Source organism: Staurois parvus, unplaced genomic scaffold (assembly GCF_062004578.1).
Source record: "Staurois parvus isolate SC_StPar_1 unplaced genomic scaffold, SC_StPar_1.0 ptg000657l, whole genome shotgun sequence".
NCBI lineage: Eukaryota > Metazoa > Chordata > Amphibia > Anura > Ranidae > Staurois > Staurois parvus.
Genome location: NW_028318453.1, coordinates 3,342,783 through 3,366,799, shown reverse-complemented (window position 1 = coordinate 3,366,799; position 24,017 = coordinate 3,342,783). Strand labels below are relative to the sequence as shown.

The following is a 24,017-nucleotide window of genomic DNA, read 5'->3' as shown; positions in this document are numbered from 1 at the left end:
GCATTGGAAACCCCTTGACATGCCCTTGATATCTCATAAATACTTTTTACATTTTGTTTCCTTTTGGAAAGAATGTTGCCAAATAGTGGCTCAATTTTATACTTCAACTGTGATGACTTAATAGAAACATCTTGGCTTGTCTCCTGCATTGGTCTTTTGTCAATAACTTATGCCTAGAGCATTTTGGTTCCTAGTCTACAGATATTGTGCACAAGACACATCTGACCCGCCTGGTTTTCAAGGTACAATATCTATTTTGACTGGTCCTTGATATTTTTATCAACGACGTCGCTGGAAGCAAGTTTGCCCACCTGCCTTAGCACAAGAATCTTAAGGAAAGGTCTGCAAAATCTTATTTTCATTTCTTTACTCCTGAAACATACACTTTTAGGTATCGCAAACTTGGTTCTTTGGCCACCTGCAAAGTTTAAGGTAAAAAGCCTGCTGAAACCTTCATCAGCATGAAGGTGCACCCCTACTTTTCAATGTGGGAGTTTTGTTTGTTAATCTTTGCGTAAACCTCAGTAGTTTGCCTCTGAGGCTCAAAAATGCAGAAAGTGATGGTCTAGGGATACAAGCTGAGCCTTTGTTTTCCTCTCTTTGGCTTCTCACCTCCAACCTTAGCAGATCTCCTTTTAGCTCTCTGAGGTCCTCTGGACCAAGGCGTCATTGTCCCAGTTCCTGTAGCTGTAAGGTTTTAGGAGTTGTACTCCAACCTAATCACTGTTATCTTTCCTAAAGAGAACATCTACCTCGTTTAGGGCTTGTAAGTTCAAAAAATTGACATTGTTTTCACCAGATTATTATATTATTATTATTATTATTATACAGGATTTATATAGCGCCGACAATTTGCTCAGCGCTTTACATTATGGTGGGAGACAGTACAGTCACAATACAATTCAATACAAGAGGGATTCGAGGGCCCTGCTCCTTGGAGCTTACAATCTAGGAGAGATTGGGGTAGGGAGTTCCAGAGGATGGGGGAAGCCCAGGAGAAGTCCTGGAGATGAGCATGGGAGGAGGAGCCAAGGGAGCTAGAGAGTAGGAGGTCTTGTGAGGAGCGGAGAGTGCAGTTTAAGTGATATTTGGAGACAAGATCGCTGTTGTAATTTGGGGCAGTGTTATAAACGGCTTTATACGTCAGTGTTAGTGTTTTGAATTTTATCCATTGGGCAATTGGAAGCCAGTGGAGGGATTGGCAGAGAGGGGTGGCAGATACAGAATGGTTAGTAAGGTGGATGAGTCTGGCAGCAGCATTCATGATAGACTGAAGTGGGGATAGCCTGCAATGAGGTAGGCCAATGAGGAGGGAGTTACAGTAGTCGAGGCGTGATATAATAAGGGAGTGAATGAGTTGCTTAGTGGTTTCCAAGGTTAGGAACGGTCGTATCTTGGAGATGTTGCGGAGGTGGAGTCTACATGAGTTTGTCAGCGAGTGGACCTGGGGCCGAAAGGACATAACATATTGGAGTCTAGGATGACGCCTAGTAACCTGGCTTGAGGGGTGGGACTCCTGATAGTGTTGTTGATTTTAAAAGAGAAGTCAGGCGGGGGGGAATACTAGGAGCTCGGTTTTGGAAAGATTGAGTTTGAGGAAGTGGAGTGACATACAATCTGATATGTCACTTAGTAGGCTTGTGATACGAGTGGAGACTGAAGGGGTGAGGTGAGGAGTAGAAAGATAGATTTGTCTGTCATCAGATCTGCCACTACCCCTTCCCCTTTTCCAAGATGACTTTCTGGCTTCTAGTTAGAACACGTACCTACAAGTCCCCATCTTTCCTACATTCTGACATTCCAATCTCACCTCTGCACCGAGTTTTCCTTAGGGTACTGAATGTCGGCTTGGCCCTTCTGCATTCTTATAGCATCCCCAATGTGAGACATCTTGGCAACTCCTTTTTGAGTGGAGATACAGTGTGAGCTTGCTTGGTCTACATCTACGTTGGAGAATTCTTTCTCGGTCCACATCTTGGAGATGTTGTTGTTTCTACATATTGTATTTAAATCAAAAGTCATCTGATCTTGATCCAGGTGGACAACACCATGGCAGGGGCGTGCCTCAACCATCTTCTTATGACAAAAGATGTAGTTTGGATCCTGGATACATTCTAGACTTGTTCAACTTGGACACGGAAACTGGTGTAAGACTTTCTCAACAAGTTATGTATGGATCTTGGGGAGTGATCCATACACCCTAGTGTGTTCTTGGGGCCTACGATGCTCGAGATTGGAATCTATTCTAGCAAGGTCTATCACAGGGCTTCACCCCATGGGTGTCTTCTCTTTCTTGCAGATAGATTGGGCCTAAACTCAGTTCTGTCAAGTCTGGATTTTTTCCTTGGTATTTGTGGTTTGAAAATGATAACCTCTCATGCTTGTTCAATAAGTTTTATCAAAAATATTGCAGGAAAGTACAAAAATACAACAGACTTGCCTAAAGGCAGACATAAGAAGTCAAGTAGGAGCACACAGTCAAAAAAAATAGCATCGTTTGTATCAATGAAAATAACAATAAGTATGCAAGCTATGCTAGTGAAATTGACCCTTGTTTAAGTACAAGACGACTTGTCATACCAGTCTAACCATGGTTGCCATGTGGTGGTAGCAACCTCGTAGTTACCAATAGAAGATGCAAGCATTAATTCATAAGTGGCATGGGTTTGAGTAGTTTGTATTACTTACCTCCCATGCTTTTTCTAAGACTTGGTATAGAGAGTTTCCCATGTAACCTCCCATGGTTATTCCTGTGTGACTCAGTGGGATCCAAAATTGGTTCTTTTCAAGAACTTCTTTTTTGGGCTTTTTTGGAGGTACTTTTTTCTCTAATTCATCTCAAGGGGTTCTTTATTTGTAGTCATTGCCTCTGCGATGTGAGGGTTTGACCTGAGAGCTTGTCATACAAGGAATCCTATTTTGTTTGGATCTGCTATAAGATCAGGTGAGTTGAGGTCTTGGACCTTCACCTGTCCTAGGGTAGTTTTTGTTGAGTACCTTCTCTTTCTTGTTTGACTATAGATCAGGCTGTTAGTCTCATTCTGTTAGCCACTGACTCTCCTTTTTGGTAATCCCAGATGGACCTTGGATCAAGGTTGGTTTAGTTTCTTGTTCTGCCATTCTGGGTGGTTCAGGCAAACTGCTTCCAAGCATATGTTCTTATAGTATATAAACACATTTTAAGTATTTTCTGGTATATGAGAAGTAAAAAGCACCCTTTAAACAACTGTCTATAGATCACATTCATATAATACAGTAAAATATCTTTTTGGAGCTATCATCTACCATGGACTGCGGTCATGTGATATTACCTGCTTACTCCTCACCTTATGTGTGAGTGCGGCTAAAAGGAAGCCTGCTATGCTCCCTGCAGACATCACACTGTGTGAATTCTCTTCTTTTCCATGTGTTTCTTGATCTTTGGTGGCTGCCATCTGGACTTCTGTTACCGTGTTCTTCTACCAGGTGGAGACTGCGGCCTTATCTGATGCTAGCTTCAGGTGGCTCTTCAGCTGCAGGCTCTTTCCCTTTTTTTCTGTTCTTTGGGCCTGTTGATGATTGCTTGCTGTAAGCTACCCCTAAGTTATACTGCTTTTGAATGTTCTGAGGGCAAAAGACTTCCTGTTTTCTTCCATGGAGTGGACAGTAAACAAGATTTTTAAACTAGCCATAAAATTCTTTTCCTGGAATTTCAAGAAAAAGATTTTATGGTGAGCACAAAAATCCTATGTTTACTAAATGTAATTTTTTCACTCTGAGCTGCATTACTGTTAAATGTATTATTCTTTCAAAATTACTATCTTCCAGTATTATTCAGCAATACCCTGCTGCTTCTCACGAGTGGCCTGGAGGTATTCTTGCAGATGAAATGGGCCTTGGAAAGACAGTGGAAGTTCTGAGTTTGATCCTTTGTCATCCAAGAAAAGATCTTCAAGCTGACTTGCTGATGTTACCTGAGGTAAAAAGAATTTTGGCTGTAAGGTCTCATATACACAGATGCTTTGCAGCTCCTGTGTTTGAGGCATACAATCCCAGTCACTTTCTGGAGTCTATGAGCTGCATGTGCAACACATAGCTGCCAATACAAAAGAATGGCTGTGCTTGAGTAAATGCAGATGGCTTCTGCACCTGCTCTTACCCACATAGAGGCGTATGGCACTTCTCCCTGAAAGCAAAGGTTGCGCATTGGGAAGAAGAGCAGTATACACGTGTGTGCGTAAATTCTGATGCAGAAGTCATCAGCATTTACCTGAGCACAACTGTGTACAGCCATTCCCTTGCACTGGCGGTTGTACGTGGCATGTGCACCACCCCAGGCACCAGAGAGCACCAGGGATTTTATGCCTCAGCACACAGGAGCTGCTAAGCATCCTTGTGCAAGAGGTCTAATTAATGACAGTTTAAATGAAAAGCTCAGAGTATATTTAATTTGGTACTGTAGGCCTTACAGTATATACTGCAGAGTTCACTTGAATTTGAGAACAGCCACTGTAATGACATCTTATTTGTGTTGTCTTTTACTTTTTTATCATGCACTATTAAAAGTATAGTTCTTCTTTTAGTTAGAATAATTACATGCTTATAAGCAGTATATTGCATGACTGTGTGGCATTGTTATACAAGACGAACAAGAAAAAAATAAGACTTGATTGGGACTCAATCATCCACTGTATATAGCAAATACCAAAATGTACTGGACAAAGAAAACAACTTCTTATAGCATTATGTTACGCAGTTTATTGCATATACAAAATATATACATAAAAACTTGGCCATTATATTTATAACATCTTCTCTCATGTTGATATTGATATACATAATACAAATCTCAGTTGTGTGAACAAAACTCATTAAAATGAGCTGATTCATGCCCAGTTGCACTCCTGAATATTTAATTTATGGTGAGTATATTGCTTGCAAATAATCCAGAATATGCAATGAGCCTTATACTGCTGAGTATCCATGTATAATAGCTGATACATGTTTTGTTTTGGGGGTTTTTGGTACAATTTGGTATTTGATATATACAGTGGTGGATTGAGTCCCAACCAGATCTTTTATTTTTCTTGTTGGTTCATGATTCAAGCACCAAGAGCTCCTACTCTCCAGCTTCTTCAGTTCAGTTCCAGCAGGAGCAAAGCCAAGCCAGTTTTGCTGCCGCCGGAACTGAATGCAAATGGTATCTCTGTCAATACAAGATCCTTTCCCATAGAATCTGCAACTCCCAAGACTCTCCCATTTACATGTCTTTTCATGCATTCAGATTTCTTGTCTAACATGCACTTGATAGGGCCAGATATTGTATGGTGGCCTACCAGTGAAAATTTTGGGCGCTTCTTCGTGTCCTCTCCCCAAGCCCCCTCTTGCCCTGTGGATTGGTGGGACAACATTGACATTATTTTTAATCTTGTCTATGTCAGCGGTTATATATCTTTCTATAATGCACATTAAGCATATTCTGAATGCATCGAAAGCACCCCTGAGGAAGAAGACTTCAAAATGTGTTGGGTGCTGTTCCTCTGGACTATCTATGCAGTTTTAATTGTTTTGCTACACTATGCAGTAATGTATCTGTGCAAATATTTTCTGTAGACGCAATACTTGGATTTTCATGTTTTGTTTTTTTTTTACTTTCGTTTTTATCCTTTGTATCAATAAAACACTTTGTATAACTTTTATATATAAATATTGGTTGTTTATGTAGCCTTTAAAGTCCCATCCCATTTACTAGAGGGTAATCTTGGTCTGTCCTGTACATTAATGTACTCCATAAGGCAACTTTCTCTACACTGTGCTGTGCATTAATATACTCGACACATCTTCACTTTGTACATTGTTCTGTACCTTATATCAGCGTTTTTCAACCACTGTGCTGCGGCACACTAGTGTGCCGTGAGATATTGTCTGGTGTGCCGTGGGAAAAATTGCAATTTCATCCGTAACATGTGGCCTCGGCTCACAAATAGACCAATCATTAGAACAGCAATGGGCAAACTATGGCCCGCGGGCCGTATACGGCCCGGCGGACCTTTTAATCTGGCCCGCGGAGCGTGATACTGTCAGGATGATCTGTCCCCCTCGACGTATCTGCGCATGTGCCGGAGATCGCCGATCGGCTGCTAATGCCTGAAACTGGCACATGCGCAGATACGTCGAGGGGGACAGATCCTCATAGGAGACAGATTTTCATGCTACACCGGAACGGTGAGAGGAACGCGCGGAGCAAAGGTAAGTGAATTGACACAGGGGGGGCTTGGGGACTTAATATGGGGGATGAATTAATATGGGGGATGAATTACTATGGGGGATGAATTACTATGGGGGATGAATTACTATATGGGGAATGAATTACTATGGGGGATGAATTACTATGGGGGATGAATTACTATGGGGGATGAATTACTATATGGGGGATTAATTACTATGGGGGATGAATTACTATGGGGGATGAATTACTATATGGGGGATGAATTACTATGGGGGATGAATTACTATGGGGGATGAATTACTATAGGGGGGATGAATTACTATGGGGGATGACTTACTATATGGGGGATGAATTACTATAGGGGGGATGAATTACTATAGGGGGGATGAATTACTATAGGGGGGATTAATTACTATGGGGGATGAATTACTATATGGGGGATGAATTACTATATGGGGGATGAATTACTATAGGGGGGATGAATTACTATATGGGGGGTGAATTACTATGGGGGATGAATTACTATGGGGGATGAATTACTATATGGGGGATGAATTACTATGGGGGATTAATTACTATATGGGGGATGAATTACTATGGGGGATGAATTACTATGGGGGATGAATTACTATATGGGGGATGAATTACTATGGGGGATGAATTACTATATGGGGGATGAATTACTATGGGGGATTAATTACTATATGGGGGATGAATTACTATGGGGGATTAATTACTATGGGGGATGAATTACTATATGGGGGATGAATTACTATGGGGGATGAATTACTATATGGGGGATGAATTACTATGGGGGATGAATTACTATATGGGGGATTAATTACTATGGGGGATGAATTACTATGGGGGATGAATTACTATATGGGGGATTAATTACTATGGGGGATGAATTACTATGGGGGATGAATTACTATATGGGGGATGAATTACTATGGGAGATGAATTACTATATGGGGGATGAATTACTATGGGGGATGAATTACTATATGGGGGATTAATTACTATGGGGGATGAATTACTATGGGGGATGAATTACTATATGGGGGATGAATTACTATGGGGGATGAATTACTATATGGGGGATGAATTACTATATGGGGGATTAATTACTATGGGGGATGAATTACTATGGGGGATGAATTACTATATGGGGGATGAATTACTATGGGGGATGAATTACTATATGGGGGATTAATTACTATGCTTACTATGGGTAATATTACTATACTTACTATGGATGACACATACACATCATTCATCTACTCTTGGTCCGGCCCCCGGGTCCAATTATAAAATACTTTATTATTTCATAATAAAGTAATTATAAAATAATTTCTTTGTGTTTGATTCCTATTCAAGAGAATTACTTTATATATAGTCAATATAGGCACAGAGGTACATTTTTTTAACATTTTCTAATGGTGGTGTGCCTCGTGATTTTTTTCATGAAAAAAATGTGCCTTTGCACAAAAAAGGTTGAAAAACACTGCCTTATATAACACTTCACTCTCTACACTGTTGTAGAATAAAGGACCTTTGGTGAAGTTGTCCTTTATTGTACAGTACATGGAGCATATTGGAACAGTGTGCATCCTGCAGCATTCACCACAGGTAATTGCTGACTGTGCAAACAGCTACGAAAGCTGTGGCCACCGACAGTTTGTCATTGCACTGTATGGGCTTGGTGGCCAGCTATCCTCTTACAGCTGTCAAACCCAGCAGCAGGAATGATTTCTGCTGCTGAGATTTGCACTGTGACTAAATGTCCGTGCAAATACAGCCTTAGGCTTGTTCAGTTAACACTGCAAAAAACACATTTATCCATAGGAACTAATCATATTTCTATGTTCAGAATTCTAATTGTATTCTTTAGGTTACTTTTCTTTGCACATTGATTTGTACCATCCTGCATAAGCTTAGAAGTGTTTGTTTTTCAACTTTGGCAAACTACAGAGCAGCAAGCAACTTTCTCAAGTCATCTTATCCAGTCATACAGTGTGCAGATGCATTAGTGCGCATGTTCTTTACCAATATTATATGCACCTCAGGAGGTCACTTCTGCTTGTTAAAGTAGAACTATAGGCAAAACATTTTTTCATTTTTTTTTTTTTACCATCTGTGTTCCTTTGTAGAAATTTCCCTTCACTTCCTGAGCCATGGCCAAACAGAAAGTGAGAGGAAATCATTGCAAATTGAGGCAATTCCTTGGGGAACCCCAGGTCACCAGAACTACTGTCCCCATTGAAAGATTTCCCCTCTATTACTTTTCTGGGGACAACCCAAAATTTTAGATTTTATTTTACTATCACTTTCAATGATAATGGTAAACAGGACAAATAGAGATGATGAATCTCCCTAACGGAGGCATAGACAGCAGTAACTGACAAGCGTTCTAATCTCTCTCCACGCAATCCAAACCTGACAAAAAAAGTTTTGCCTTTAGTTATAATTTAAGGTAAATTATTTTTAACATTCTAAAGTTTTAGCAAATAGATCACATATATATCAGACCTTGATCCTTCTAGTTATTTATTAACATAAGAGTTCAGACGAAGAAGAAGAATTAAAATGTTTTTATTTTTATGATAGTTACAATTGAAATCAGTGTGTGCAGTGAGCAAACCAAGAGATGCCTTATAAAAAATTATTTTCTAGTCATCTGGAGATTAAGCTGTTGGTTTACCACTTATCATTCTATAGCAGAGTTTGCTGCCCTTTTTGCTGCCCTTTTTATGGTTAGAGAGTTTTTTTTCTTCGGAGAGTGAATGTGATCAGCGCAGGGCCAATCAGTGCTGCCCAGACAGAGGGTCAGGGGTTATGCAGCCTCATAGGACAATCAGGGAGAATGAAAACTCCCCCTATATCTACTAAAATAATTGCATTTCTATGTTCTGTGTACTGTGGGAGAACGGATATAGTAAATGCAGGGTCCTGGGTTTAGTAGCACTTTAACACTCAAGGCTTAGTTTAACTTTTTTCCTTATACACTCATGATTGCACTGCTGTTCATAACTCTGTACATAATACATAGTACATTTGCAGATGACATGACAATAGTAGGTTTGAGAGTGTATAGAGACAGACACTGTTTGAGTGGTGCATGAACAAAGAGTTGAACCTTAACATAAGGAAGTACAAACAAAATAAATTGTAATTGATTTTAGGAAGAGCAGGAGAACACACCATATGTGCTGCATCACATACTAGCACATTTTAAAAGATTTACCTAAAAACTAACCCCTCCAGCGGAGCGCTGTCACGGCTCCCTAAGGCTTTCATTTTCACCCGGTCTTCCTTCCAGGTTTGCGAGCTGAGGCCATCTGATTGGCCGAGCCGCAATGTTGTCACTCTCACGCATGCGCAAAGGGAGTTTCACCCATAGCATGGCTCTTTCAATGGATAGCACGCCTTCCATTGAGCGCAGTGACATCACTGGTGCATCTACAGTAAATATTTCCTAAACGGTGCACATTCAGGAGATAGTTACAGTACCTATAGGTAAGCCTTATTAAAGGCTTACCTGTAGGTAAAAGATGCCAAATATACTTTACTTCCACTGTAAAATTAACGAAAGAAAGGCTAACATGAAAATGAATGCAGCTATTGCATCTCAGAATTGGTTATCTCCATTATAATAAATGTTTGCTTGTGAGTTTAATACCATTTTAAAATAAATGAAATACCGGATATGGTGTTTAATGGTATTAATATTTCTGTGCCCTCTACAGGGGTGTGGAATTTTTTTTTAAAAACTACTTGTCCAGGGACTAAATCGGTGCCTCAAACTACTTGTCCTGATAAAAAAAAGAAATTAACTTTTTTTTTTATCAGATAGGGGACAGAAAGTCCCCTATGTGATGATTTTTGGTGATAGGTTCTCTTTTTGAGATATCCAGGGTCTAAAAGACCCTGCATGTCTCCCCTGTGCTCCACTGAATGTAATGCAGGGCTCATCGCACTGCATTACATTCTTTCCCTGCCTTGATGGCCGAGAATCTATCAAGGGGGACCCGGAAGTGACATCACATCACTTCGGGGTCAGGACAAAAAGGGGAAGGGAGTGGATGTGTCTGCTCCCCTCCCTCCCCTATACCCACCGGTAGCCATTGAACTGGTCCCGGCCCGCAGATGGGCAAGCGGAGACTGAGACATATAGCGCCCAGGGGGAGAGGCTGCCACTGTGGGCTGTGTGGAAGCAATGGGTGGCAGTGCTGCTGTCCGAATGCTTCCACCTGCCAGTTGAGCCCTGTTGCTTGCCCGCAGCAGGGCTAAATGTAAAGAAAAAAAACTACCTGCCCTGCGCCTAGAACTACATGTCCCAGGTGTCAGGCGATAGGAATGAAACATCCCTTGCCCTATAGTAGTATATATACAGTCATGGTCCAAAATACTGCACCCCTGCACTTCTGTCAGAAAATGCACCCCCTGGCCCAGAAAGATTTTGCAATTACAAATGTTTAGGCATTCTCCTGTTTATTTCTTTTGTTTATATTGATATGACAAAGAAAAATGGAGGGAAAAAAGCCAAATCTGACACATTCCATGCAAAACCCCAAAAATAGACTGGACAAAATCATTGGCACCCTCAATTTAATATTTGGTAGCACACCTCCTGGAAAAAACTCAAATCAATTACTTCCTGTAACCATCAGTGAGTTTCTTACACCTCTCTACTGGAATTTTAGACCTCTCTTCTTTCGCCAACTGCTCCAGGTCTCTCAGATTGGAAGGGGTCCTTCTCACAACTGCTGTTTTGAGATCTGGACTCATTGCTGGCCAGTTCAGTACTCTCCAGCACTTTATCTTAAACCATTTCTGTGTGTTTTCTGACCTGTGCTTTGGGTCATTGTCCTGCTGTAAAACACATGACCTCTGACAGAGACCCAACTTTCTGACACTGGGCCCTACATTGCACCCCATATATCTTTGGTAGTCTTCAGATTTCATAATACCATGCACACAGTCAAGACATCCAGTGCCTGAAGGAGCAAAACAACCCCAAAACATCAGTGAACCTTCACCATGTTTGACTGTAGGGACTGTATTATTTTCTTTAAAGGCCTCATTGCTTTTTCTGAAAACAGTAGAACGATTGGCTTTACCAAAAAGCTGTAATTTTGTTTCGTTTGTCCACAGCACATTCTCCCAAAAGGATTTTGGCTCCAATTTGGCCTTTTTATGTTTCTGTTTCCTGGATCTCCTACCATAGCATCCCTTTTCATTCATATGCTGAAATATAGTGACACAGCTGACACAGTTGTACCTGGGCATGAAGGTCAGCTTGAATTTGTCTGGAAGTTGACTGACATTCTTTATTTACCATTCGAACAATCCTTCATTGCAATTTTTGATCATTTTTTCTATTTCATCCACATCCAGGGAGATTACCTGCAGTGCCATGGGCTGTAAACTTCTTGACAATGTTGGGCACAGTGGACACAGGAACATTAAGATCTCTGGAGAGGGACTTGCAACCTTGAGATTGTCCATGCTTTTCCACAATTCTTTTTCTCAAATCCTCAGACAATTCTTTACTGCTCTTTCTTTTCTCCATGCTCCATGTAGCACACAGACACACAACAGAAGGGTTGGGTAAAATTTTCAGCATTTTGACTGGTTGCCGGAGTAATTTCTATATTGTCAGCACCTGTTAATTGATACAGGTAAATTTAACTACAAATTACAGGAGCATAACAAACTTGGAATTGCAATTATTTCCTACAATTTTGAGAAGATGCCAATAATTTTGTCCAGTCCATTTTTGGAGTTTTGGGTGAAATGTGTCAGCCTTGAGCTTTTTGTTTCTCCACTTTTTTGTGTCCTACCAATACAAAGAGAAGAAATAAACACGTGAATGTCAAAACATTTGTAATTGCAACAATTTTCTGGGCGAAGTGGCACATTAAATGACAGAAATTCAGAAGTGCCATGACTCCTCTTCCCTCCCTCTCTCTCCCTCTCCCCCTGTCTCTCTCTTCCCCCTCTTTCTCCCTCTCTCTCTCCCTCCCTCCCTCTCTCTCTCCCTCCCTCCCCCCTCCCTCCCTCCCTCCCTCCCCCTCCCTCTCTCTCCCTCTCTCTCTCTATCTCCCCCTCCCTCTCCCTCCCCCGTCTCTCTCCCTGGGTCTTATACCACTTTTGACTTTCAGCAGCCTAGCAGAATGCCACCACTGAAAGTCCATACATCTGAAAATAATTCTGCGCAGTCATAGGACACTGGAGCACAGGAATCTATTGGTGAATGACAATAACAGGAAAACAAAAACTAAAAAAAATGTTGTAGCCAGCACACCATTAGTTACATTTAACCGTAGCTATACAGGTCTGGTGCCATTAGTATTAACACTGAGATTATGACTTTTTTTTTTATCTGCACATATGTCGAAAATGCATCACGTTTTTTTCTCTAAAGCTGTATTTTTCTTTATCATTTCAGGGACGGGTCGTAAACTATTTTATTCCAACTCCTCCAGTAGAAACATCTAAAAAGAGAAAAGCTGGAGATAGCAGGTTAATTTACCCAAGTAAGTGTGTTGTTTGCTGTGCATGCCAATTGCCATTGTTGATCTTTATATGTGATTGTATAAATTGGAACCTAAATCCCAAGAGCTAGAAGCCAGTTCACGTAAAACATTACTGCTGGTACCTATTAAACACTCAAGATTTTTGGCCAGATAAGGTGACAGTTTCTTATCGAAGACCCCCAACCGTTAGCTCCCATTCCCAGGAGTGGTTAATTGGACAAGTAAAAAAAAAGTTTTCGTTTGTTTCCTGCTTCTGCCATTTCCATTCACATGAATATATATGGTAAGCATAGCCGACCTTACCATTATATCAAATAGTTAAAAATACTTAGTAATGCCAAACAGCAAGCTTCTGTACTACATACTGTATATTAATATTCTAGAGCGGGTGTCGGCAACCCGCGGCTCCAGAGCCGCATGCGGCTCTTTTTCACCTTTGCTGCGGCTCCGGAGCACACTGCCCACCAGGTGACAGGCAATAGGGTTGCCGTAGCTCAGTGGTCGGCAAGCCGCGGCTCTTTTAACCTCCCTGGCGGTTTTCCCGAGTGTAGCTCGTGGTAGAATTTCTATACCACGAGCTACACTCAGGCTTACCATGCGGCGCTGCTCTGGGGGTCCCTGCAGCACTTACCTTGTCCTTCGTTCCTGCGATGTGTCCCCTGCAGCGTCCCCGGCCATCTCCTCCGGCCGATGCCGGCATCCGGCTTCTGTGTTCCGGTCCCCGTGACGTCGGGACGTACGGGCGCCGCCGGCGGCGGGAAATTTAAAAAATTTAAAAAATGTCTTTTTTTTTTTTTTCAATTTTCAATAGTAAAACATTGCTGTTTCATCCCATTTCACATACATATTGTCCCTAGTGCTTTGTCCTGTGCCCTGCCTGCATTTTGTCTGTTCTTTCTGCCTGGAAACTTAGAAAAGTCCATGGCGTCCAAAAAGCGTCCCTTTAGGTCAAAAGCGGTTTTAGACCGGCTAGAGAACAGCGATAGTAAATCAGAACCACTTGCAGAATTGAGTGATAATGATTTGTGGGGAAATTTTCCTAAAAATTACAGCCTACAATAAAAAACTATTTCCATGCGAAAAAATGGTACCGCTTTCAGCACAAAAAATCGGAAGGAATCATACCGCCAGGGAGGTTAATGCAGCTCTTCTGTGTGACGGGCGCCCGCTCCCCTCCCTCCTCTCGGGCGGCCGCCCCAAAAGTCAGGACTCTGCAGCTAGCCTAGCAATGGGCAAACTACGGCCCGGCGGACCTTATAATCCGGCCCGCAGAGCGTGGCAAACATTGGCTGTCAGGATGTAGGCGGGGCAGCGTGACAAACTCCTCTCCTCTCACAGTCCGCCCTGAAGACCAGAACTGCGCGGGAACACGGCGAGAGGAACGCGCGGAGTACAGGTAAGTGAATTGACACAATATGGGAATGAATTACTATAGGGGGGATGAATTACTATAGGGGGGATGAATTACTATAGGGGGGATGAATTACTATATGGGGGATGAATTACTATATGGGGGATGAATTACTATAGGGGGGATGAATTACTATGGGGGATGAATTACTATAGGGGGGATGAATTACTATGGGGGATGAATTACTATATGGGGGATGAATTACTATATGGGGGATGTATTTTCAGTTTTAAAAATGTGGCTCTCAAAATAAATTTTAATCGTGGTTTTGGCGAGATTTGGCTCAGTTGAAAAAAAAGGTTGCCCACCACTGTTCTAGAGCATACAGTCAGGTCCATAAATATTGGGACATCGACACAATTCTAAATTTTTTGGCTCTATACACCACTACAATGGATTTGAAATGAAACAAACAAGATGTGCTTTAACTGCAGACTGTCAGCTTTAATTTGAGGGTATTTACATCCAAATCAGGTGAACGGTGTAGGAATTACAACAGTTTGCATATGTTGCTTTTGGTCCCACTTGTTAAGGGACCAAAAGCAATGGGACAATTAGCTTCTCAGTTGTTCCATGGCCAGGTGTGTGTTATTCCCTCATTATCCAAATTACCATGAGCAGATAAAAGGTCCAGAGTTCATTTCAAGTGTGCTATTTGCATTTGGAATCTGTTGCTGTCAACTCTCAAGATGAGATCCAAAGAGCTGTCACTATCAGTGAAGCAAGCCATCATTAGGCTGAAAAAACAAAACAAACCCATCAGAGAGAAAGCAAAAAAAATTAGGCATGGCCAAAACAACTGTTTGGAACATTCTTAAAAAGAAGAAATGCACCGGTGAGCTCAGCAACACCAAAAGACCCAGAAGACCACGGAAAACAACTGTGGTGGATGACCGAAGAATTCTTTCCCTGGTGAAGAAAACACCCTTCACAACAGTTGGCCAGATCAAGAACACTCTATAGGAGGTAGGTGTATGTGTGTCAAAGTCAACAATCAAGAGAAGACTTCCCCAGAGTGAATACAGAGGGTTCACCACAAGATGGAAACCATTGGTGAGCCTCAAAAACAGGAAGGCCAGATTAGAGTTTGCCAAATGACATCTAAAAAAGCCTTCACAGTTCTGGAACAACATCCTATGGACAGATGAGACCAAGATCAACTTGTACCAGAGTGATGGGAAGAGAAGAGTATGGAGAAGGAAAGGAACTGCTCATGATCCTAAGCATACCACCTCATCAGTGAAGCACGGTGGTGGTAGTGTCATGGCGTGGGCATGTATGGCTGCCAATGGAACTGGTTCTCTTGTATTTATTGATGATGTGACTGCTGACAAACACAGCAGGATGAATTCTGAAGTGTTTCGGGCAATATTATCTGCTCATATTCAGCCAAATGCTTCAGAACTCATTGGACGCTGCTTCACAGTGCAGATGGACAATGATCCAAAGCATACTGCAAAAGCAACCAAAGAGTTTTTTAAGGGAAAGAAGTGGAATGTTATGCAATGGCCAAGTCAATCACCTGACCTGAATCCGATTGAGCATGCATTTCACTTGCTGAAGACAAAACTGAAGGGAAAATGCCCCAAGAACAAGCAGGAACTGAAGACAGTTGCAGTAGAGGCCTGGCAGAGCATCACCAGGGATGAAACCCAGCATCTGGTGATGTCTATGCGTTCCAGACTTCAGGCTGTAATTGACTGCAAAGGATTTGCAACCAAGTATTAAAAAGTGAAAGTTTGATTTATGATTATTATTCTGTCCCATTACTTTTGGTCCCTTAACAAGTGGGAGGCACATATGCAAACTGTTGTAATTCCTACACCATTCACCTGAGTTGGATGTAAATACCCTCAAATTAAAGCTGACAGTCTGCAGTTAAAGCACATCTTGTTAATTTCATTTCAAATCCATAGTGGTGGTGTATAGAGCCAAAAATGTTAGAATTGTGTCCATGTCCCAATATTTATGGACCTGACTGTATACTGTATTGCATTTCTGTATAGGCATTGAAGCTTTTACATACCTAAATGTTTTTTTTAATTATTAGTATTATTAATATTAATAATAATAATGATGATAATGCAACTTATATCATAGTTTATTGCATAGTTTAGTCAATCCCGTTTTGTTTATGTAGTTGAAAACAAAATTCAAAACAAAAATGTTTTTTAATGTTCGCATAATTTATAAATAATCTCAAAACCTAAAAGACAATGTAATAGTGTTATTATACTTAAAAGATCTTTTTGCTTTTATAGGTTTACAAGTTATGATTCTTGCAGCTATCAAGGAAATGAGTGTAAGCAAAGGTGTGTCTGTAATTGGCATACTTAAATATGTGAACTCTGTATATAGTTATGACATGCAGAGAAACCATCGGCTGCTTAAAAAGACTTTGGAAAAACTACTATCCAAAAAGATTGTGGAGCAGGTTAAAGGACGTGGACTTCAAGGATCTTTTAAGCTGGGGGTGAATTACAAAGAACAGATGACACGAGATAAACAACCCACACTGGTAAGAAACATTGGGAATTATATACTTGTGTGATTACTAAGGACACTCTCCTTTTTACTTCTTTGAGGACTTGTGGCCTCCTTAACCTTTTTTTTATAGTGGAACTAAAGCCATTCATTTAACTTTTTCTCAAAACAGTAACATTCCAGGCAAGCTGTGAATGCTAACTGTTGAAAGTGCTTGTGATCTGAATGAATGGTCAAACCATTAAATGGCTGGTGTCATATCTGATAACATGTACAGTACCATGCCAACTGCAGATCAAACAAAGGCTAAGACAGCAGCTTACTTGGCTGTAAAGGATAAGAGGCTTTAGTTTCGCTTTAAAATGGTTGAAAACCTCAGACATGAAATCTGAAAAAAGCACATATTTCTATAGTGTTTACTTGCCTCACTACAAAGCACTAAGTGTCATTTCTCTCTGCTGTCTCCTTCCTCTGTTATCATCATGAGTCACTTCTGTTTCACAAATAATTTATTGGGTTTTTTAAAGGATAAGGTCACCTTTTAAAAAAAAATAATAAATGCACATCTTTTTGCAGGTAAAAAAACGTGTATGTATTATTTTTTTAACTTGGAGCCTAGAAAGCATTGCACACGTGATCAGCAGATTATGGGTGCCATGCAGGATTCTTGCAGACTTGTCAGTGTATCTGACAGGAAGAGATAATGAACTACCACAGCGCTCAACAACGACATAGAAGTTTATTGAGAACTACAAGCCGACAGCCGCAAAGGCTGTTGGTACTTGTAGTTTTCCATTCACAGAACTGTGAATGAATGACTCGGCATGGTCACGTTTTTTTTTTAAATAGTGACAGCTAGTGGGGGGGGAGAAGGTCATCCGCTAGCTGTCACTAGAGCTAGCATTGTGGGCAGCGGCTCCTGGTGTGGGAACATGTTACATGTTGCACCCTGAAAGGTCAACTTATCCTTTATGCTTTCCAGAACAGTACAAGAAAAATACATTAAGTCACAACGAATATCAGTGAGTACAGAGGTGCAGTCTTCAAAAGGGTCCACCAGAATGTTAGAACACAGTACACATACATGAATATTATGAGTTATTAGGAAGCAAAAACTCCAAGGCTTATTCAAAGAAAGTGGGAAATTAATGGTTCAGACAAGGAGAGCTCCGTGTTCGCTATCATTGGCAACTGTACAATGTTGAAGGGGGAAGTATCAAATACTTTCTAGGGGAAAGCATCAAGGAGTGCTAGAGCAGGAAGGAGGAGCAAAAAGAGGCAAGATGAGCCAGAGATTGAAGACAGGAAAGAACTGAAAAGAAGAAGAAAGGAAATGGAGACGTTAGCCTGGGATAGGCAAAGAAAGGAGGGAGAGCAGAGGGGTCAGAGGATAATAGGGGGAACCCTCATGGGCCAGCGGTTGGGGTGTGTAGGGGAAATGACGAAGTGCATCAGACTGAGAGCAAGAGGAGTATTATAGGATATCCAAGGATCCCAGACCTTTAAAATTTAGGCATGGGAGTCTTTAACGATAGAAGTGAGCTTCTCATGGACCATAGTCCCCATTAGCCTTTGCTGAACCTCAGCAAAGTTGAGGAATGCTGTTGTCAGGCTCCAGACAGCATTTGCCGAGCTACCAGAAACACAGACCCCACCAGTTTCTGAGTTACTTTGGAACACGACCACCAAATATGAACGAGAGTGCTACATTCCCTACGTGCCCCGAAAGCACATTGGGGAGACAAACCTCTAAATGCAGTTGGGGGTCATATACCACTGGCATGAGTCACTTCTGACAAGTTTTCCTGACACCAAGAGCTAAAAGTTTATGGGAAGAGATCTCCAGCATATTGCCAGTGATTGACAGTCTTAACAATGTGATCTATGGAATGATCACTAGAAAAGACTAAAGCGACCAAGTTTTGATTAAAAAAAAATTGTTCATATAACAATGACCTGCATGAGAAGAGCTCTTGTACCTCCTCTATATTCCAGGAATGAGGCATCCATTAGTCTATTTGACATTCTACACTTTTGGGAATATCTGTATGTGTTCCCTACAGTGATGTAGGGGTTGGAGGAAGGCGCCATAGATCTTTGCAAGGACAGCAAGGTAAGGGAGTAAGGCCCATTGGATCAAGGAACTGGAATGGAGAGAAGGTAGGGGAGCAAGGGCCACTGGAGAGGTAAGTAAAAGAGTTCTTCTTTTGCAGACAGGGTTGCTTTGAGCGTTTACAATTATCATAGCGCTAACTAAAATAGCATGTTGCCATTTGTAACTATATATGTATTTTTTTTGTCCTGTTTAGAGAACAAGATCTTCCAGCAGAACACAGCACAAAAGAAATCATCTCAAAGAAAACAATGAAGAGTTTTCTGAGAATGGCACTGATATAGATATGATGCCAAAGGATCATGACTACTGTGCTCTAAACAGAAACAATAAGCCAGAAAATAATCACCATAACTCTACAACAAATGGAATTTCAAAAAGAATGTCTGGTTTGGAAGCTTGTACTTTAACAGATGACTCGTCTACAGCCACTAGTGACAGCACAGCTTTTGCTGAATCTGTTGATTTAGGAATAAAAACAGTTGATGAGAATTTAGAGTCCCCACAAATAGTCTTCCCTAGTAATACCTCTGATTACCGATTTGAATGTATATGTGGAGGACTGCAATATCCTGACCTCAAGGACAGAGTACAGTGTTTACAATGTCATTTATGGCAGCATGCTGACTGCGTAAACTATAAAAGAGAAAATGTAGACACAGTACCATTTTATTGCCCACATTGTCTAGTAGCAATGAAGCCAGTTCCCACAGGAGCAACCCTGATTATATCCCCCAGTTCCATTTGCCACCAATGGGTAGATGAAATTAACCGACACGTGCGCTCATCTTCTCTACAAGTTATGGTAAGAGATCCTTAATGCCTAGTTTTAAGTGATTCTAAAGGTTAGTTCTTTGTTTTTAAATAAACATATCATACTCATCTGCTCTGTGCAATGGTTTTTCACAGAGCAGCCTAGATCCTCTTCTTCTCAGGTCCCCATCCGGTGCTCCTGGCTCCTCCCCCTTGACCAGTGCACCCAATAGCAAGCCACTTGGTGCCTGCTTGCTCTCGATCCTTGCTCTATGCGTCCATAAAAAGAAACAAGTTATACATGTGCTTGATTCCCAATAGCTTGTACATTCATTTATCTATCAGGTGCTAAAAAGTTGTAGCCACATGTTAACACTAGAAATCCCAGAGGAACCCTTTGCACACTGCTAATTACCCTTTCCGGTAAATGTTGCATATTGCAATACATTTTTAAGCTGGCCAACTGCATCAAAGTAATCCCTCTATGGCAAGTCCTACTCTGCTCTGCCAACATAAATATTACTGTGGACATAATGCCAACCTGGGGCAAACAGACACAAAGTGGTGGAGAGCTATTAGGTTTAAGTCTGGCTACTGACCTACTATGCAACAGAAACAAGATATACCTGTGTTCAAATCCCAATAGCTTGTACATGCATTTATCTATCAGGTGCTAAAGGGGTGTAGGCACATGTTAACACTAGAAATCCCAGAGGAACCCTCTGCACACTGCTAATTACCCTTTCCAGCAAACGCTGCAATACAAAATAGGGTTTTTTGGTTTTCAATGCATGTTTAAGCTGGCCAACTGCATCAAAATAAACCCTCTATGGCCAGTGCTACTCTGCTAACACAAATGCTACTGTGGACACAATGCCAACCTGGGGCAAACAGACACAAAGCGGTGGGAGAGCTACTAAGTCCATAAGACACATAAAGCTGTGGCTCAGATCCACCCCCCCCACTCTCCTCATTGGCTTACTGACTGTTATTGACAGCATCGGGAGCCAATGAGGAGAGAGAGACCCAGGACATCCAAGGCTCCCGTGCACATCACTGGATCGAGAGGAGGCTCATGTGAGAAAGGGGGGGTTGGGAGCAGCACACAGAAGGTTTTTGCTTTTGTGCATAGAATGCATGAAGGTAAAAAAAAAACCTTCAGCCTTTACAACCACTTTAAGTATGCTCCAATTTATTGCTTTTGCTTTTGAACACTTAGGAGTCTAGTTATACTGTAAATGTTTTCACACAATCTTTACCCAGGATTCACACATATTCTAATTAAATTCAATTAACCGTGTGCATCCCGAGTGAAAGTATTGTGAAAAAAGTAGACCACTTTGTGTTTATTGCTTTATTTAATGAATAAAGAGAGTAAGAGATCATAAAAGAGAGAACCAAAGCAAGTTGGCAGGAGTTAGAAGTATTAGTTCTTACACATGTACAGGTAGTGGCAGACTAGTATTTTGCACCTGCCATGACATTGAAATGAATAAAGGATGGACCTTCTGGAAAGTGGAAGGTTTTGTGAAAAAAAATTTTGCAACTTTCATAAAATGTAATCTGACAGTGTGTAGTAGAAGAAATCTCAACTACATCTTGTTGGAAGGTGGAGTAGCTCAGTGTAAAGAAAGTGTCCGGTATTGTAATATGCAATTGTATATGGCTACCCCATATTTCATATATAAATAGGACTCTATTTAAGAAAATGTTTGTGTACATAGTTCAAAGTCCAGCTTGATCCCAGCCATCAACCTAATTATGTGTCTTTTGGCAGAAATAAGTATAAAAAATAAATGTAGTAGATGCAGGGTGGTGCATAAGTGATGAAATTAGAAGTAGACGAGCAAAACATCTGTTTACAAGTTGTAGTTTTATGACTAAGAAGATGCATGCTATTTCCCAGGAAGGTAAAATAAGTCTGTTTATTTAGCTGCAAATTATATCACTGCTCCAGAACTAGTATGTAGCTTGTGAACTGGGAGTATGTCAGCTTCCTGTCACAATTGATAGATTGTGATGCCAAAAACAGTAAAGGTATTGTAATCATACAGTAAAGGACTCCAGATGAGTATTCGTATTGGAGTTCTGCAAAAATAGACTGTTTACTCATAGTTTGTTTGAAATGTGTGCTCTGATAACCATTCCATTGTTGTAGGTATCAGTAAGACATTTGCAACTTTTGCATTTTACCAGGTTTATCAAGGTGTCAAGAAGCATGGCTTTCTACAACCTCAGATGTTGGCAGAACAAGATGTGGTGATAACAACTTATGATGTTCTGAGAACTGAGCTAAATTATGTGGACATTCCACACAGCAACAGCAAAGATGGGCGCAGGTTTCGGAACCAAAAGCGGTACATGGCAATACCAAGCCCACTCATTGCTGTGGAGTGGTGGAGGATTTGCTTAGATGAAGCTCAAATGGTGGAGTGCACAACAGCAAAGGTGAGTTACACTATAAAAAAAAGTGTGCTTCTGCAGACTGCAGAGATCTAAAACCCATTTGAACAACTTTACCCAAACATGCAGCAGATTCGGATAGTTCTTAAATGCACCAGATAGCACTTTTATTGCACCAAATTCAAAAATAATTACCTCCAGTTTGTAGACTAAAACCAACTGTAAGTTGGCGTACAAAGATGGCAGAATGTCTGACCCTGTAGACAGTGTAGCAAAATGGCATATTTACCGCCACTATCCACTTCCCGTCACAGGTTGTTAAGGACAGTTAACACTTCATAGCCGACACAGCCTAGTGACCAATGAAGCTGCAGTGGGCAGAGCCTGATGGGGGAAGCTGATACACTAGTTCCCCACAGGTCTCCTTTCTCCTTGTGATTGACAGCAGGCAGTGGGCGGATTCTATATCTGACAGTTGCAGCGGTACGAGGAAATGCAGCTGCATTGGGCCAGATTGTCTGTAAGGCCATTCCAGTCTCAGGGAGCTTTCGCACTCAGTGTGTGCCTCTAATTCATGTACCTTTTTTACATCCGGTAATGAATCTGTTGCCTGCACCAATATTTGTCATGTGGAGTCATGTCAGAATTCTAATATTAAAGATAAGAAATTAATCTTTGCTTCTATGTTTAAAGTGTTTATGCACTTTTCAGTTTTCCCAGACAGTAAATATAGATTTTCTTCTAATATATTATTTTTTTTTAATAAAATGTTTTAGTAATTTGTCTTCTTAACCGTTCCTTATTAAGATGTTAATTTTTTATTTTTATGTTATGGAAAAAATGACCAATAAAACATCTAATATGTATATATCTCATGAATGTATGTATATTTACTGTACATACATTTATTTATACTGTATAGTGAAAGAGGGTTTGGAAATGCAGTGGTTTGATATACACCTTTTTAAGGTATGTGAATATCATTCCGCTGATTTTAATATTTCCAGTGAAATCAGATATTCAGTGTTATGATATAAGGCAAAGGTGCACAGGGCCAAAACCCATCTTGAATCAATCAATCAAGCCAGTCTGTTTGATGCACTGTGAATTTGGACTGCCATTGTTGTGACAGTATTTGCATCTATACCATTGGTCTCTAAACTATGGCCCCTTGCTTTCCTTTATCTGGCCATTGTGGCATTATACTTACCAATGACTCCAAGAGTGGGGCATAATTCGTGCCACTGACACCAACGATGGGGCACTATTCCTCCAACATGATATCCATGATGAGGCACTATTCCTTCTACTGACCACAGGCACTATGTAATTTCTGTACTCCCATTGACTACAAACCCTAAAGTATTGTTTATTTCCACTGAATCCAGAATATTTTCTACCCCCACTGGCCACAATCTGGCCCCCCTAAAGTGTGAAGAACACTAAGCTGGCCTTTTGTTTAGAAAGTTTGTAGACCTCCACCAAACTTTACACTTGGCACAGTGCAGTTAGGCAAGTACCTTGGCAACCACCAAACCCAGACACGTCCATCGGATTGCCAGACAGAGAAGCGTGATTCGTCACTACAGAAAACATGTCTCCACTGCTTTAGAGTGCAGTGGCGGTGTGCTTTACACCACTGCATCCAACGCTTTGCATTGCACTTGGTGATATAAGGCTTGGATGCAGCTGCTCAGCAATGGAAACCTATTCCATGAAGCTCTCTACGAACTGTTGTTGTGCTAATCTGAAGGCCACATGAAGTTTGGAGGTATATAGCTATTGACTTTGCAGACAGTTGGCGACCTCTACACACTGTGTGCTTCAGCATGCGCTAACCCCGCTCTGTCATTTTACGTGGCCTACCACTTCATGGCTGAGCTACTGTTGTTCCCACCTGCTTCTGCTTTGTTATAATACCACTAACAGTTGACCATGGAATATTTAGTAGCAAGGAAATTTCACGGTACCACACTTAAATTCACTGAGCTCCTGAGAGCGCCCCATGATTTCACAAATGTTTGTAGAAGTAGTTTTAATGCCTAGGTGCTTGATTTCATATACCTGTGGCCATGGAAATGATTGAAACACCTGAATCCAATG

General features: G+C 41.1%; 1 protein-coding gene across 1 annotated transcript in view; it reads left to right on the top strand.

Moving 5' to 3' along the window:
• SHPRH (SNF2 histone linker PHD RING helicase) overlaps nt 1-24,017 on the top strand; it is a 146,739-nt gene that overhangs the window by 50,951 nt on the left and 71,771 nt on the right. Inside the window, exons 6-10 of the mRNA XM_089694274.1 lie at nt 3,808-3,958; nt 12,663-12,750; nt 16,423-16,679; nt 18,955-19,563; nt 21,708-21,959. Coding sequence (XP_089550400.1) covers nt 3,808-3,958; nt 12,663-12,750; nt 16,423-16,679; nt 18,955-19,563; nt 21,708-21,959 — 1,357 coding nt within the window. The remainder of the gene's footprint in view (nt 1-3,807; nt 3,959-12,662; nt 12,751-16,422; nt 16,680-18,954; nt 19,564-21,707; nt 21,960-24,017) is intronic.